General features: G+C 51.1%; 1 protein-coding gene and 1 non-coding gene across 2 annotated transcripts; both read left to right on the top strand.

Annotated features, from left to right (window-relative positions):
- The first annotated feature begins 336 nt into the window (after positions 1–336).
- TRNAN-GUU (transfer RNA asparagine (anticodon GUU)) lies at positions 337–410 on the top strand. The gene has a single exon. It is a non-coding gene; the product is annotated as a tRNA-Asn (tRNA).
- Positions 411–877: 467 nt separating this feature from the next.
- On the top strand, positions 878–16,901 carry NDUFS7 (NADH:ubiquinone oxidoreductase core subunit S7). The gene is made up of 8 exons (XM_060232854.1): positions 878–1,068; positions 4,074–4,110; positions 4,432–4,500; positions 7,421–7,535; positions 10,439–10,618; positions 12,934–12,980; positions 14,773–14,861; positions 16,688–16,901. Exons 1-8 carry the CDS (start codon positions 1,053–1,055, stop codon positions 16,783–16,785), a joined length of 651 nt encoding a protein of 216 aa, XP_060088837.1. The 5' UTR covers positions 878–1,052; the 3' UTR covers positions 16,786–16,901.
- The last annotated feature ends 460 nt before the right edge of the window (positions 16,902–17,361 follow it).

Below are 17,361 nucleotides of genomic sequence, written 5' to 3'. Positions count from 1 at the left end.
GAATCGGTCTCCATAGGGAATAACGGAGTGCCCAGCAGACATTCCCCCCCTCTACTTTCCGATGCCCCTGAAGCGGGGGGAGGGCCTCCCAAGCGGGGGATGGGCAGCCCTACCCAAGAGCCTCCTTGAACATGTGCAGAGTGCTCCGCCGCCTACTATGCAGCCACGCCTGACTCAGCCCCGCAGGGCCATCTGCAAAGGGAAGGGCAGGAATGGACGGCGGCATCGTTGCCTTTTGCCTTAATACTGGAGCGGAGTTCCATTTTGATGGACGTCAGTCTGGCGTCTCCGCTCGTTCCGCGTAAGAGCGGCGGCAGGAGCTCTTTTGGCAGCGGGGTCTCTGTGGCGCAATCGGTTAGCGCGTTCGGCTGTTAACCGAAAGGTTGGTGGTTCGAGCCCACCCAGGGACGCGGGTCGTTTTTTCCTTCCCACCCTGGGTAATATCGACCCCAGCCGTCCGCTGCTCTTTGCATTTTGCAAGCGTGTGAAGGCGCGTGCCCTCGGCCGGAGTTGCGCGGGGAAGGGAAGCCGAGGAAACGCAAGCGCGATTCTCTCCCTGGCCACGAAACGGTTGGCAGGCTAGCCCGGGTCACAGCAAGCCCTACCGGCACTACGGGCATCAGCAAATGATTCAAGGAGGCAAATGCAATTCATCCCAGGTGGCAAATGCAATTCGCTCCAGCTGCAGCAAAGGCCTCCCCTTGCAAAAAACAAAAACAAAACACCGCATAAAATAATACAACAAAAATAAAATAAGTAAAGCAAACGGGAAACGAAAGCCGGTCGTGATTCAGGAAACCACAAAGCAGGACTCCAGTCGCACCTTTAAGACCGACCACGTGTTAATCAGAATGGGCTGAGCTGCGCAGTCCCTGCTGTCGCTCCCCCACCCATCCGCCAGGGGGCGCCGGAGCCACGCGCGCCCGCCAGTCCCCCGGAACGCGCGGAAGGCAGCCGAGGTCCCGGCGGAGCGATTGGGCGGCAGCACCGGGAAGCCTGGGGACGCCGCCGGCCGCAGAGGTGGCCTGAAGGGTGCAGCGGCGGAAGCCGAGATGGCGGCTCTGCCCGGTGAGTGCAAAAGGGGGCGAAGCGGGGAGGAGAGGCAGCCGCACCCCCGTGGTGCATTGCAGGCCTGTCGCCTGGCCACGGGGGAATCTGCAGGGCTTGGCTTTGGAAACCTCTTTGCAAGTCTTGTGGCTGGCTGGGGCTGCGTATTGTGAAAAGGGAGATGGATGTGCGCGTGTGTGCTTACAGTCCCCTCTAAGGGGAGTTGGTGTGAGCTAGCTCACAATTCTTTTAGCCTCCAGCTCTCACATTTTTTTGTCTCAGCTCAGGAAAAACAGCCCCAGAGCAAACTGATTCATCCAGGAGCTCCCAACTTTCATGCCAGAAAGTAGATTTTCTGCTCACAAGGCTACCTACACACACAACACAACACAACACACCCCACACACACACGCACGGCTTTTTTGTAGAAAAAGCCCAGCAGTTTCTTTGCATATTAGGCCGCACCCCCTGATACTATTGGTTAATAATGGAACTGTGCTCCTGTGCATTTCTGCTCCAAAAAAGCCATCTCTCTCTCTCTCTCCCGACTGACTACTTCAAACAAGCGATTAGTGGACCACACACTGAACATGAGTCAACAGTGTGATGCGGTGGCTAAAATGCCAAATACAATTTTGGGCTGTATCAACAGAAGGCGTGCTCAATCACACAGGTGTATGATGAAACAGAAGTATAGTGTCCAGATCATGTGAAGTGATGGTATCGCTTTGCTCTGTTCTGGTAAGACCTCACCTGGAGTCTTGTGTTCAGTTTTGGGCACCACATTTTAAGAAGGATCTAGACAAACTGGAACGGGTCCAGAGGAGGGCGACGAAGATGGTGAGGGATCTGGAGACCAAGTCCTGTGAAGAAAGGTTGAAGGAGCTGGGCATGTTTAGCCTGGAAAGGAGGCGGCTGAGTGGTGATACGATCACCATCTTCAAGTACTTGAAGGGCTGTCATCTAGAAGATGGTGTGGAATTGTTTTCTGTGGCCCCAGAAGGTAGGACCAGAACCAGTGGGTTGAAATTAAATCAAAAGAGTTTCCGGCTCAACATTAGGAAGAACTTCCTGACCGTTAGAGCAATTCCTCAGTGGAACAGGCTTCCTTGGGAGGTGGTGGGCTCTCCTTCCTTGGAGGTTTTTAAACAGAGGCTAGATGGCCATCTGACAGCAATGAAGATCCTGTGAATTTAGGGGGAGGCGTTTGTGAGTTTCCTGCATTGTGCAGGGGGTTGGACCAGATGACCCTGGAGGTCCCTTCCAACTATGTTTCCATGACCATGGCAGATCTCATTTTAAATACTCCAACTGTTTAAGCCAGGAGTGGCTGTACTTGTTTGAGAGCCACATAGAATGTTTGAGAGCCGCAAGGCAAGGAGGGAAGGAAGGGCCAGTGATCCATGCTCGAGACAAAAAAGTTAAACTTTATTTCTGAGGAAGTGGAGAACTGCGTGTTGTTTGCCTTCTGACTGCTTTAGGCAGTTGTGGCTGAACTCTTGGGTAGGTTTGCCAGCCTCGAGATGTGTAACCAAAAACACAACTACAAGGTTATAGTGACAATTAACTAGCAAATGTATTATTAACCATAAACACAAAGAAACGTAAGTCCCTAATAAAGTCCTTAGAGTAGATACATGTGGAAAAAGTCCAACATGAGAACGTCTTCTTCACGCAGTGATTTCTTCAGTGAAATTTTCTTCAATAAAACATGAATTTTCCAAATGTTGCTTGAAAAGCCTTTTGAGCAATTGCCATAAGTGAAGGTTTTTGTGGAGACTATGGTCCGTCCCTATTAGTGCTATGCAAGAATCTTATATTTGTTATTAAAAATTGTGGAATATCTCCTGCTGAAAAAGAATTGGAAACAGGTGGGGCAGAAGTCGACGACCTATCCCAGGGATTTTCAAGCAACATTCAAGCAAAATTCATATTTCATTGAAGAAAATTTCACTGAAGAAATCACTATGTTCTCATGTTGGACTTTCTCCATATGTATCTACTCTAAGGATTTTATTAGGGACTTATGTTTCTTTGTGTTCATAGTTAATAATACATTTGTTAGTTAATTGTCACTATAACCTTGTGGTTGTGGTTTTGATTATCTTCATAGTGACTTCTCTCTTAGTTTAACGAGCCTCTCGGTGGGGCCTGAACTCTCCCAGAATTGCAGTTTCTCTCCAGCTGACAGAGATCAGTTCCCCTGGGGAAACAGCTGCTTGGTGGGTGGCCTCCGTGGGATTACACCCCACTGAGGTCTCTCTCCTCCCCAGCTCTTGTCCAGAGTCTCCAGGAATTTCTCAGCCTGCAGTTGGCAGCTCTTATCTTGGGACAGCTGAAGGGCCTCAAAAAGGCTAACAAGTATATTAAGCATCAGCGTCAAAAGGTGAGAGGTTGTGGCTCACTGCGAGCTTCTGACTTGCACACGGAAGGTCCTCAGGAGAGGCTTGGCTCAGTAGCTCTGCTGTGCGATTGAGAGAGCTTGGGAAAGCTCTGCCTTCCCCCCTTCCTCCCCAAGGGAGGAGCCTCAGCCAATGGAGAAAACAGGTTTTGCTCTGTAGCTCCTGTGCGATTGAGCAAGCCTGGCAAAGCAAGTTGTGATGCAGAAGGAAGCAAGAGAGAGAGAGAGAAGTAGATGCCAGCCAGTTGCTCAGGCACCTGATAGGAGCCTTCTGGGGGCTTGATTCGGCCCCTTGGCCATATGCTTGGCACCCCTGGTCTAGACCCACTACACCACGCTGGCTCATTTTAAAAACGAGCTGCTCCTCTGCAGGGCTTTTTTTGTAGCAGGAACTCTTTTGCATATTAGACCACACACCCCTGATGTAGCCAACTCCCTGGAGCTTACAGGGTTCTTCTTACAGGGCCTACTGGAAGCTCCAGGAGGATTGACTACATCGGGGTTGTATGGCCTAATATGCAAAGGAGTTCCTGCTACAAAAAAAGCCCTGCTTCTCCGTAGGCCTTCTCTCCCAGTCTGGCTTTCATACTAATTCCTTCAACTTTGTGTGCTTTCCTCCCCGCAGTTTCTCGCCTTGTCCCACGCGGCGCATCCCTCTGGAGGTAAGGAAGCCTCGGATCGCTTGAGACCGTCCCAACGTAGCTGCATAGTCCGCCCCCAGAGAGGCTCCTGGCAGCTCTGAGCTTGCACTCCAGTTTTGGAGCCCGTCTCTGGGCTACTGGGGATGGGTGGCAGGCATGGAACTAGACAGTGGGCTGCTGTCCCCGGGCTAATGCCTCATTGCGGGACTCCCTGGTGGGAGGGAGAGCTGCCAGGGCTTTGGAGCCTCCTGCATATCCAAGGAGAGGGACCCGCTCTCCCCCAAAGAGCTGCCAGGAGCCCCACGACAGACCTTGACTCTCTGCTCTCCCCCCATCCCACAGGCCTCTGGCGGCTTCCTCCGCTTCTGCCCGGGCGCTCCATCAGACACCAGCAGCCGACAGGGCTGACAGGTAATCCCGACGCTGCCAGCTCCCATTCTCGTCGATGGCATGTAACCGGGGGAGGGACCACCTGGACTGCTCGCTAGGCACATAGACAGGCAGGGGGCACAGGGGACCACACCCCTCCCAACACTGCCTTGCCCACAGCTATGGGGGCCCCAGCTATGGCGCTCAGGAGGCGCCTCAAACAGGCAGGCAGTTCATCATTTTTGGCGGGAGGTTCATAAAGAGCTTTCCAACATGGTTGGTCTCCATTGCCTTATTCCCCAGAATTCTTATTATTGGATTTTTGGGCTGATTCACTGATAGATAAAACCATCAAAACTTTTGTCTCAACATTGGTTGCTTCTGCTCGCTTGGTTATTGCCAGGAACTGGAAGACCCCCACAAGTTCTTTACTTAGACAAGGGGACCAGAAACTCTGCGAACAATTTTTGATGGGCAGGATTATGCATAATCCATTTTGTGGGGGTGGGGGGGCTCTCGTGCGGTAGTTCCCTTATCAGAGTATGATGAAACAGTTTTAGAGTTTTTGTGCGATAAGGATATAATTCCCTCGATGCAACTAAAGCTAGATGGTTGGTAACTGTGAATTTAGGATTTGTAACAGAGTGTTGATGGTATTCTTGGCTATTATGCCCTATAGTTTGGTTGTATGTTTTTCTATTGAAATAAAAAAAAAATTAAAAAAACAAAACGGGCAGGCGGCAGGGCAGGGCCGGTTCTAGAGTGTTTGGTGCCCACTAGCACCCCTCCCACCACCACCGAAATTTTAACACCAGAGAATTGTAGGAGAAATGAAGAAACTTGAAACTATTGACATCTTTGATTTACATTTTTTTAATTTTAAATTTTAATTTTTTTTAAAAAAAATTGTGAGATTAAGCAGTAAAAATTGTGACAATACTACCTGATCCTTTTAACTGGAGGTGCCAGGGACAAGACCTTCACATGACCATTTCTACTTGATCCTTTTAGTTGGAGGTGCCAGGGACAAGACCTTGCGCATGCGAGAAAGAAGCTCTACCACTGAGCTACGGCTCCCACCCCACGGCTCTGTGAAAGTAGAGTAGGAAGGCTGAGTGGCAGCAGACAACTTCAACAGGGGCCAAGTTTTAGAAACTGTCATTGGATCTTCTTCAGCTTTCACAATTGGTTAATTTAACCCTGTCGGCTCCAAGGAGCATGCTGCGCAGGCGCCATCCACTTTTGCGTTTCCCAGATCTGAACAGGAAACCAGCTGGGCAGTGTCTGCACTCCATGGAATCTGCTTTCTATTGGGGAAGGCAGGCTGCAAGGAGCACACCTGCTGTGCATGGAGAGAGGGGGCACCTAGTGGTGCACCCTAGGCTGGGTGGCACCCTAAGTGGCTGCCTATGGCAGGCAGGTGAGTGTGGCAGTTCTTTGGAGGCAGGCGGAAGGGGAGGGGAAGAAATCAGAGTGCTGCTGCATCCGCCCACTGGGCACTCGACCAAGGGAGGGAGGCTGACTGGGCTCGCTCAGTGGAAGGCCACACAGAAGCCGAGGAGGAGGAGGGAGCTGTGGGCCAGTCCAGCTGCTTCAGTCAGCAGCCCCACAGTGATTTCACACCTGGTAATGAGCTCCGGAGCTTCTTTTTCTACTGTGGCACAGGTCCCACCCCTCTCTTCTCCATTGGGCAGGTTTTCCCTTTAAAACCTCTGCGCACCCAGTCAGAGGGACAGGGGTCATTTCATAGAAAAAGAAGCTCCGGAGCTCATTAGCAGAACTAATTTGCCTATGCCACATGCCCCTGACGTTGTCAAGCATACAAATTCATTGTCAAGCATACAAATATACAGCTACTATACATTATACTGTATCACTTTCAATCTGGTCCTTCCAAGGACAACATGGATTATCAGTAAACCAATACTTTGTTTCTAAATCATCGCTTGGTTCTTTTGAAATTCCTATGCTTGACAGACATCACCGGAAGGTGGACTAAATTCTGTCAGCTCAGCATCTGCCTTAAAAGGCTTATTGAATTAGAATTGTCATAATAAAACCTTAACTCCCATTGTACTTTTTAAATTACTTTCTCCTGTATGGCCACAGCGGGAGAAAGAAGATTTCCATCTGTCTGCTTTATATGTTTCGGTTCTTTTCTCATTTTTGTGGGGGGGAAATAATAGAAAGTTTGTCAGGTCTTAGAGTTCAACAAAATTCTCACAGGGGGTTTGAACAGTGGAGCCCAGAAATTATGGGGGAGGGGGGAGAGCACAATAAAATTCCGGAGCTCCGCACCTGTGAGCTCCTGCCCAAGATGAGGCCTGATCCTGGGAGATGTAGGCCTGGTTGCTACTCAGGTGACATCACCATGTTGGGGGGAGGGCACTCCCCATCCCACCCCCCTGCCAAAAAATTTCTGGCTACGGGGCTGCCACTGACTTGCAGGGAACCCATCAGCAGTTCTCATGCCAAGTGACTTATTTTTGTCTGGCACTTGCTGGAGAGGAAGTGGGCCTGTTGTGTCGGTAGTAGTGGTTGTCTATCCTTCCTTCCTTCCTTCCTTCCTTCCTTCCTTCCTTCCTTCCTTCCTTCCTTCCTTCCTTCCTTCCTTCCTTCCTTCCTTCCTTCCTTCCTTCCTTCCTTCCTTCCTTCCTTCCTTCCTTCCTTCCTTCCTTCCTCCCTCCCTCCCTCCCTCCCTCCCTCCCTCCCTCCCTCCCTTCCTTCCTTCCTTCCTTCCTCCCTCCCTCCCTCCCTCCCTCCCTCCCTCCCTCCCTCTGACACCTGACGTTCATGTCTTGAGGTTGTCAAACATTCTGTGTGGCTCTTGCATTCAGCCAGTTTGGCCACCCCTGCCCCAGGGGCTGATGGGATAGGGCGGTGGCCACAAGAGGTCGGAGTGTGCCTGCAGGAGCCAGGCTTTTTGTACTGACACCATTCTGGGCTGTGCTCTTTCCCAAAGTGCTGTTCAGGTGCAGAAGAGCTCGGCAATCGTTCAGAAGAAACCCTCCCTCCCCAGCAGCCGAGGTGAATATGTCGTCGCCAGACTGGATGACTTGATTAACTGGGCTCGTCGGGTGAGTAAGATCTCCTCTCCTTCCCCACAGTCCCCGGGGAGGAGTGTTCTTTTAAGAACATAAGAGAAGCCATGTTGGATCAGGCCAGTGGCCCATCCAGTCCCACACTCTGTGTCACACAGTGGTCAAAACCCAGGTGCCATCATGAGATCCATCAATGGAGCCAGGACACTAGAAGCCCTCCCACTGTGCCCCCCCCCCCCAGCAAGAGGAATACAGAGCATCACTGCCCCAGACATAAGAACATAAGAGAAGCCATGTTGGATCAGGCCAATGGCCCATCCAGTCCAACACTTTGTGTTACACAGTGGCCAAAACCCAGAGGCCATAGGAAGGCAGGACACTAGAAGCCTTCCCACTGTGCCCCCCCCCCAGCACCAAGAATACAGAGCATCACTGCCCCAGACATAAGAACATAAGAGAAGCCATGTTGGATCAGGCCAGTGGCCCCTCCAGTCCAACACTCTGTGTCACACAGTGGCCAAAACCCAAGTGCCATCATGAGATCCATCAATGGAGCCAGGACACTAGAAGCCCTCCCACTGTGCCCCCACCCCCCCAGCAAGAGGAATACAGAGCATCACTGCCCCAGACATAAGAACATAAGAGAAGCCATGTTGGATCAGGCCATTGGCCCATCCAGTCCCACACTCTGTGTCACACAGTGGCCAAAAACTCCAGCTGCCATCAGGAGGTCCATCAGTGGGGCCAAGATGTTAGAAGCTCTCCCACTGTGCCCCCCCCCCAAAGCACCAAGAATATAGAGCATCACTGCCCCAGACAGGGAGTTCCAATAATACGCTGTGGCTCATAGCCACTGATGGACTTGTGCTCCAGATGTTGATCCAATCCCCTCTTGAAGCTGGCTATGCTTGCAGCCACCACCACCTCCTGTGGCAGTGATTTCACATGTTAATCATCCATTGGGTGAAGAAGTACTTCCTTTTATCCGTTCTAACCCAACTGCTCAGCAATTTCATGGAATGCCCACGAGTTCTCGTATTGTGAGGAAGGGAAAAAAGTACTTCTTTCTCTACCTTCTCCATCCCATGCGTAATCTTGTCAACCTCTATCATGTCACCCCTCAGTCAACATTTCTCCAAGCTAAAGAGCCCCAAGCACTTTAACCTTTCTTCATAGGGAAAGTGTTCCAACCCTTTTTCTAGGAGCAGTCCAGGGACTCTAGAGAGAGGGCATCTCTTCAACTGGAAAATAGGTCCGGCGCACATTGGCACGGAATCTCACCTTCCACCCACGCAAATTTCTCTGTGTCTACCATGGTTTAGTGCTGATTTGGGTTAATGTATTGGATATTTTTTTAATGTAATGGTTCTCTGCAAATGTCCCCCCCCAACACACACACACTTCTGTTTTATACTGCTGGTTGTGACTGTATTGAACAACGACTACTAATCACGTGGCTGCATCGAGGGAGAAACAAGGATAAAAATTAGAGAGGTTTTGCCAGGCCACCTTGACCTTTTTCGCAGCAGAGGGACTAACGAACATTCTGTAGTTGACAGTGCCGTTCCTTCAGACGTAAGAATGTTCTCAGACATTCTGTGACTTCACACTACTTCCACTGTGGCTTATACCAGGGTCCCAAACCTTTTGAAGCCTGTAGGCAGCCCTGGACTTCTGAAACAGTGTGGTAGGCAAAGCCACAAGATGGCTGCCACAGAATGGCTGCCGCAGGAAGTGGACCAAGCACAAAATGGTTGCTGGAGCTTGCTTTCAGTCACATGTAGGTTTGCCGGGTCCCTTCGTCACACCAGCTGGGGGATTTGAAGGGGGCATTCCAGGAGTGGGTGGGGATGTCGCCCGCAAGTGTGGTAAAATTGGCCTCAAACCATAGAGTTTCGCCCAAAAAGCAGAGTGTCACCCCACCCCCGACATCACCGACATTCTGACGTCACTTCTGAGCGATGTGCGGTGTCGCTGTTGGGGGGAGGGTTTCTCCTATTTGCCAGCTGGCTGGCGGTGAGCAGGAGCCCCCCAAAGGGGGGGAAGAATCCCCCACCCCTTCCTGAGGAATGAGTCAAGCAACATTTTTAAACCTCTGCACGCCCTATCAGCTTTCTAGCGGCCAATCAGAAGCGTTGCTGGGCAAAAGACTCACATGGCCCTGCCCACTTTCTGAAAACCTTTGGTTGGCACCGCGGTCCTTTGGGCACCATGCTGAGGACTCCCGGCTTCTACTATACCAGGCGTGGCCAAATTGTGGCTCAGGAGCGGCATGTGGCTCTTTCATACATACTGTGTGGCTGTCCAAGTCTCAACACCCCGTTGGCCAACTTGGAGAAGGCATTTCTCTCTTTAAATCACCTCTCCAAGCCAGCAGGCGGCTTGGAGAATGCATTTAAAGTTACAGTTGCTTTCTTTCCACCTCTCTCTCCCTCCTCCCTACCCCATCTATTTGCTTTCCCTCCCTCCCAGCTCTCAAACATCTAACATTTATTCTGTGTGGCTCTTCCCTTAAGCAAGTTTGGCCACCTTTGCGCTATATTCTGTTCGTTTGTTTCCAGTTTTGTTCGCTCCTGTTTTGCAAAAAATCCCATCCTGATCATCTCATGACCGGACTAATGCGAATTAAAATGTGGGGAAGTGACGGACATCTAACCCATGGGCAGGGCTTTTTTGGCAGCAGGAAGTCCTTTGCATATTAGGCCACACCCCCTAATGTAGCCAATCCTCTTGGAGCTTACAGGGCTCCTAGCACAGGGCCCATTGCAAGCAACAGGATTGGCTACATCAGAGGGGTGTGGCCTAATATGCAAAGGAGTTCCTGCTACAAAAAAAGCCCTGCCTGTGGGTCACAAGTGGAGCTTTGGCAAAGCCAAAGAGGGACAGACTTTCTCAAGTTGTCAGTGCCGACCTCCAGCACGGCTTCTCCTCCCCCCCAGAGCTCCTTGTGGCCGATGACTTTTGGCTTGGCCTGCTGTGCCGTGGAGATGATGCACATGGCGGCCCCTCGCTACGACATGGACCGTTTTGGGGTGGTCTTCAGAGCCAGTCCCCGGCAAGCCGACGTCATGATTGTGGCAGGCACGCTGACCAACAAGATGGCACCTGCGCTCCGGAAGGTACGTGTGACGCCTGGCCCTTGGGGGCAGCAGAGAGGCTTCCCGGGGGTGACACTGGGCCAAAGTGGAGACAGCCAGGATGAGGCAAAGGGGAGGGCTTGGTGTAGCAGGTCTTGCCTCTGACTGAACGAGGGGGGAGGGGGCTTGGGCTGTCTGTTCTTCCGGGTCCCCTCCCCCCCCTCCAGTTTGCTAACTAGGGTTGCCAATCCCCAGGTGGGGGCAAGGGATCCTCCGGTTTGGAGGCCCTCCCCCCGCTTCAGGGTCATCAGAAAGCGGGGGGAGGGGAGGGAAATGTCTCCTGGGAACTCTGTTATTCCCTATGGAGACCGATTCCCATAGGAAATAATGGAGAATTGATCCGTGGGTATCTGGGGCTCTGGGGGGGCTGTGTTTTGAGGTAGAGGCACCAGATTTTCAGCATAGCATCCAGTGCCTTCCCCCAAAATACCCTCCAAGTTTCAAAAAGATTGGACCAGGGGTTCCAATTCTAAGGGCTCCCAAATAGGTGCCCCTATCCTTCATTATTTCTTATGGAAGGAAGGCATTTTAAAAGGTGTGATGGCCAGAACTGCCTTTGGAGTTCAGTTATGGTTGTCACTCCCTTGCTTCTGGCTCCACCCCCAAATTACTCCCTTGTTTCTGGCTCCACCCTTGCTTCTGGCTCCACCCCCAGATATTTCTTGAATTAGACTTGGCAACCCTATTTTTAACAGTACTGGCCTACCTCATGGGGCTGTTGTCAGGCGTGCTGGTTAGTGTTTTGACACTCCACACCCGCGGTCACCAGCCTGTGGACACCTTGGAGCAGGGGTGGGATTCTAGCAGGAGCTCCTTCGCATATTAGGCCTGATGTAGCCAATCCTCCAAGAGCTTACAAAAAAGAGCCTTGGAAGCTCTTGGAGGATTGGCTATATCATGGGGGTGTGGCCTAATATGCGAAGGAGCTCCTGCTAGAATTCCCCCTCTGCCTTGGGGAGTCTGAAACAGGATGGTGGGCATAGCCACAAAATGGCTGCCACGAGGCACAGCCCAGCCACAAAACACCACAGAGTAAGGTTGCATAACTGTATAGTACTACCAATACAATGAGAGAGGCTAGCAACGTAAACCCAAAGATTCCTGCAGCCAGAATTACTATGATAGCATAAGTACATTTATTACAAATAAAGACAGGCAAAAAATAGAATATCGAATCAGTCCATAAATATTCAGTTCATAATTCCACAAGTACTCACTTCCTAGTAATCTTGTAAAATTCAAATAGAAGCAATACATTTTTGTCCGTCATAAGCTTATGTGTTAAGACTAAGTCTTCACTGATGTTGTGAAACTGTTGGATAATCCCATGCCTGAGGAAATTTCTGATACAGGAAGCAGAATACCGGCTGTCCAGTTGCACTAATTGTATCTTCATGGGATTTACTGGATTTGGAACAACTGCAGCATATTTTGCTGCTCCTTGAATTTTACAAGATTACTGTGAACTGAGTATTTATGGAATCATGAGCTGAGTAGTTGTGAAATGATTCGATATTCTATTTTTCGCCTGTCTTTATTTGTAATAAATGTTCTTATACGATCCTAGCGATTCTGTTCACAGAAACCCTGGGGTTTACATTGCCATCTTCATAGTACGTCATCAACATTTCAGGCAAAAGCTGAGTTTAACGGGATGCCGTTAGAAAGGCACGTATCGTTTCAAAATATTTTCAGTCGGGCGTACGGACTGCCTTCAGGCGCGCAGTAGAAGATCCTGGTGCTTTGGCGGCACTTGCTGCTAATGCAGGTTTTATTTTTAATGCACACCTACCTCACAGGGCCCCGAGGATTAGTGCCGGTCTAGATTCTGTTGTCAGGACTGCTGATTTAGTGCTTTGACCCTCTACACTTGCAGTCCCTGGCCTTTTGGAGCCTGCGGACACCTTGGGGAATCTGAAACAGGGTGGCGGGCATGACCAAAAAATGGCTGCCACGAGGCAGAGCCCGGCCACAAAACACCACAGGGCAAGTTGCACAACTGTAAACCGTACGTCATCAACATTCCAGAGGAAAGAGGCTGCCAGGCAAACTACCCCGCAAAAAGTCTGCCAAGATGCGACGTCACCCCACGGGTCGGTAATGACTCGGTGCTTGCACGGGGACTACCTTTACCTTTTGGGGGATCTGGGAGGCCTCAGTCCAGTCTCTGAAATGAGGAAAGAGCTGCCTGTCCTGAGCGTCTTGGAGGAAGGGGGCGGAATGAAATCGGGCTAGATCAGTAAGAGGGGGGAGAGGGTGCCAAGCTCAGAGCTCACATGCTTTCTGTTTTTTGCCAGGTTTATGACCAGATGCCTGAGCCACGTTACGTGGTCTCTATGGGGAGGTAACATCTTTCTTTCTCCTATGTTATTCTTGGGAAGAGGGGGTTGTGGGTTTAGTTCTTGCAGCTTTTGACCAGATCCCAGAATCTAGCTTCTCCTGGCCCATTAATGCCTGCTGAGAGCCAGTTTGGTGTAGTATTTAAGTGTGCGGACTCTTATCTGGGAGAACTGGGTTTGATTCTCCACTCCTTCGCTTGCAGCTGCTGGAATGGCCTTGGGTCAGCCATAGCTCTTGCAAGGGTTGTCCTTGAAAGGGCAGCTTCTGGGAGAGCTCTCAGCCCCACCTGCCTCACAGGGTGTCTGTTGTGTGGGAGGAAGGTGAAGGAGACTAGGCCGCTCTGAGACTCTGTCCTTGAAGGGGGAGCCTCTGGGAGAACTCTCTCAGCCCCATCCACCTCCCAGGGTGTCTGTTGTGGTGGAGTAAGGTGAAGGAGATTGTAGGCTGCTCTGAGACTCTGTCCTTGAAAGGGCAGCTTCTGGGAGAGCTCTCAGCCCCACCTGCCTCACAGGGTGTCTGTTGTGTGGGAGGAAGGTGAAGGAGACTGTAGGCCGCTCTGAGACTCTGTCCTTGAAAGGGCAGCTTCTGGGAGAGCTCTCAGCCCCACCTGCCTCACAGGGTGTCTGTTGTGTGGGAGGAAGGTGAAGGAGACTAGGCCGCTCTGAGACTCTGTCCTTGAAGGGGGAGCCTCTGGGAGAACTCTCTCAGCCCCATCCACCTCCCAGGGTGTCTGTTGTGGTGGAGTAAGGTGAAGGAGATTGTAGGCTGCTCTGAGACTCTGTCCTTGAAAGGGCAGCTTCTGGGAGAGCTCTCAGCCCCACCTGCCTCACAGGGTGTCTGTTGTGTGGGAGGAAGGTGAAGGAGACTAGGCCGCTCTGAGACTCTGTCCTTGAAGGGGGAGCCTCTGGGAGAACTCTCTCAGCCCCATCCACCTCCCAGGGTGTCTGTTGTGGTGGAGTAAGGTGAAGGAGACTGTAGGCCGCTCTGAGACTCTGTCCTTGAAAGGGCAGCTTCTGGGAGAGCTCTCAGCCCCACCCGCCTCACAGGGTGTCTGTTGTGTGGGAGGAAGGGGAAGGAGACTGTAGGCCGCTCTGAGACTCTGTCCTTGAAGGGGCAGCCTCTGGGAGAGCTCTCTCAGCCCCACCTGCCTCACAGGGTGTCTGTTGTGTGGGAGGAAGGGGAAGGAGACTGTAGGCCGCTCTGAGACTCTGTCCTTGAAAGGGCAGCTTCTGGGAGAGCTCTCAGCCCCACCCGCCTCGCTGAGGCTCCTCCTTTGGGAAGGAAGGGGAGGAGGGATAGCCTGGTTTGTCAGGCTCTTCCAATTGTACAGCAGAACTTCTGAGCAAAGCCTCTCTTCCTTCTGTTGGCTGAGGCTCCTCCCCCTCTTGGTTCCCTGGGGATGGAAGGAAAGAGCCAGAGCTTTCTTTGCCCAGTTCCCTGGATCCCATGGGAGAGATACAAAGAAAGCACCTTTAAGATCAAGGAGTGCTAATGCTTTAAGCATGTTTTAAGTTTTTTAAAAAACCTTTAATTGTGTTTGTCTGTGCCCTTTATAAAGCTTATATCTCTGCTACTTAATCTTAAATAGGTACACACATGGCCCGGTCCCACATGGCCCGGCCCGACAAGGTCTCATTTATGTCAGATTCGGCCCTCATAACAAATGAGTTTGACACCCCTGCCCTAGAAGATCCTGGGTTGTGACAGGGTGCGCACGCACGCACCAGTAGGACATGCACCTCAATGTCGATAGGACACCTTAAGCGCACCTTAACAAAACATTCCTGCCATTGCAGCTGCGCAAACGGCGGTGGCTATTACCATTACTCTTACTCTGTGGTGCGGGGGTGCGATCGGATTGTGCCTGTGGATATCTACGTTCCAGGTAAAGGGGGGGGGGGTATTTTCTCCTCCATTGTGTGTGTGTGTGTGTGTGTGTGTGTGCTTGTCCATGCCTTGAAGTCATGGCGAGCTCTCTGGATTCCTGCTGGGGCATGGAGGATAGTCAGAGAAGTGATACTAAACTGGGAGGGGTTGCAAACACAGAAGACGACAGAAACTAGATCCTAGATGACCTTGACAGGCTGGAAAATTGGGCTGAAATCAATAAAATGAATTTTAACAGAGAGAAATGTAAAGTTCTGCATTTAGGTAGGAAAAATCCAATGCATGGCTATAGGATGGGGGAGACTTGTCTTAGCAGTAGTATGTGCGAAAAGGATCTCAGGGTCTTAGTGGATCATACGCTGAACATGAGTCAACAGTGTGATGCGGCGGCTAAAAAGGCAAATGCAATTTTGGGCTGTATCAACAGACGTATAGTGTCCAGATCACGTGAAGTGACGATATCACTTTACTCTGTGATAAGACCTCACCTGGAGTATTGTGTTCAGTTTTGGGCACCACATTTTAAGAAGGATATAGACAAGCTGGAACGTGTCCAGAGAAGGGCGACGAGGATGGTGAGGGGTCTGGAGACCAAGTCCTATGAGGAAAGCTTGAAGGAGCTGGGGATGTTTAGCCTGGAGAGGAGGCAGCTGAGAGGTGATATGATCACCATCTTCAAGTACTTGAAGGGCTGCTGTCCAGAGGATGGTGTGGAATTGTTTTCTGTGGCCCCAGAAGGCAGGACCAGAACCAATGGGTCGAAATTAAATCAAAAGAGTTTCCAGCTCAACATTAGGAAGAACTTCCTGACCGTTAGAGCGATTCCTCAGTGGAACAGGCTTCCTCGGGAGGTGGTGGGCTCTCCTTCCTTGGAGGTTTTTCAACAGAGGCTAGATGGATTTAGGGGGAGGTATTTGTGAGTTTCCTGCATTGTGCAGGGGGTTGGACTAGATGACCCTGGAGGTCCCTTCCAACTCTATGATTCTAAGTGGCTTCATAAAGCCTGCCTCTGCCTCCCGACCCTGGTATTCCTTGAAGGTCCAAGTCCTTGCCAGGGTCGGCCCTGCTTGGCTTCCAACTTCTGATGAGATCAGGCTTGCCTGGGCTATCCAGGTCAGGCCCAGTGTTCCCTTTAAGCTGAGTTAACGTGAGCGAGCTCACAGTTTTTTAGCCTCTGGCTCACACATTTTTGCCTTAGCTCAGGAAGGATGACTCCAGAGTACACTAATTGATGCAATAGCTCACAACTTTAATGCCAGTCATTCACAAAGTAGAATTTTTGGTCACAAGACTCTGCAGCTTAGAGGGAACATTGGTCAGGACAGGTAAAGTCCACCCCCCTCCCTAAGCCAAGACGCTGTGTAGGCTCTTAGACCAGTGGTCGCCAACCTTTTGGGCACCAGGGACCGGTTTTGTGGAAGACAATTTTTTCCACAGACCAGTGGGGAGGGGGCGATGGTTTCAGGATGATACAATTGTGCACTTTATTTTGGTGTGGTAGTTATGTGTGCAGACTCTTATCTGGGAGAACCGGGTTCAATTCCCCACTCCTCCACTTGCAGCTGCTGGAAGGGCCTTGGGTCAGCCATAGCTCTGGCAGAGGTTGTCCTTAAAAGGGCAGCTTCTGGGAGAGCTCACTCAGCCCCACCCACCTCACAGGGTGTCTGTTGTGGGGGAGGAAGGAAAAGGAGATTGTGAGCTGCTTTGAGATTCGGAGTGGAGGGCAGGATATAAATCCAATGTCTTATTATTATTACATTGCAATAATATAATGAAATAATTATACAACTCATGGCCCAGTTGCTAACAGGCCTCTTCTCGCAGGTTGCCCGCCTACGGCCGAAGCTCTTCTCTATGGGATCTTGCAGCTGCAGAAAAAGATCAAGCGGGAAAAGAGGCTCCAGATCTGGTACCGCAAGTAGTTTTGTGGATCTCTTAAGCTGTTAGACTGTGAGTGGACATCCCGGATGCACCTAAGCTGCTGTTCATGTGTTTCTCTAATAAAATTGCTTGTGTGTGTGCGTGCGCACAAATTGTACACGCCATCTTCTCCGCCCTTTTTCTCAGTGCTTTGATATAAAGAGAGATGGGGTTGTACACCAAGCGCTGTCCTTAAGCAGGGAGACCACGAAGCCCCACAATCCCCCCTCAAACACTTCCCAGGAGCCCCGTGGTGCAGAGTGGTAAAGCTGCAGTGCTGCAGTCTGAGCTCCCTGGTCACGATCTGAGTTCGATCCCGGTGGAAGCTGGGTTCAGGTAACTGGCTCAAGGGCGACGAGGAAGTGATTACCCAGCTGGCAGGGGGTCAAGTGTAAAAGACTGGGGAAGGAAGGCAATAGTAAACCACCCCCATAAAAAGTCTTGCCGTGAAAACATTGTGATGCGACATCACCCCAGAGTCGGAAATGACTGGTGCTTGCACAGGGGACGACCTTTACCTTTTTAAACACCTCCTCCTCTCCCCTCCCCCAGTGTTCCCGCTAAAAGCTGAGTTAGTG

This window comes from Heteronotia binoei, chromosome 2, assembly GCF_032191835.1.
Source record: "Heteronotia binoei isolate CCM8104 ecotype False Entrance Well chromosome 2, APGP_CSIRO_Hbin_v1, whole genome shotgun sequence".
NCBI lineage: Eukaryota > Metazoa > Chordata > Lepidosauria > Squamata > Gekkonidae > Heteronotia > Heteronotia binoei.
Note: the sequence above shows the minus strand (reverse complement) of the source record. Positions and strands in the feature narration are given on the sequence as shown.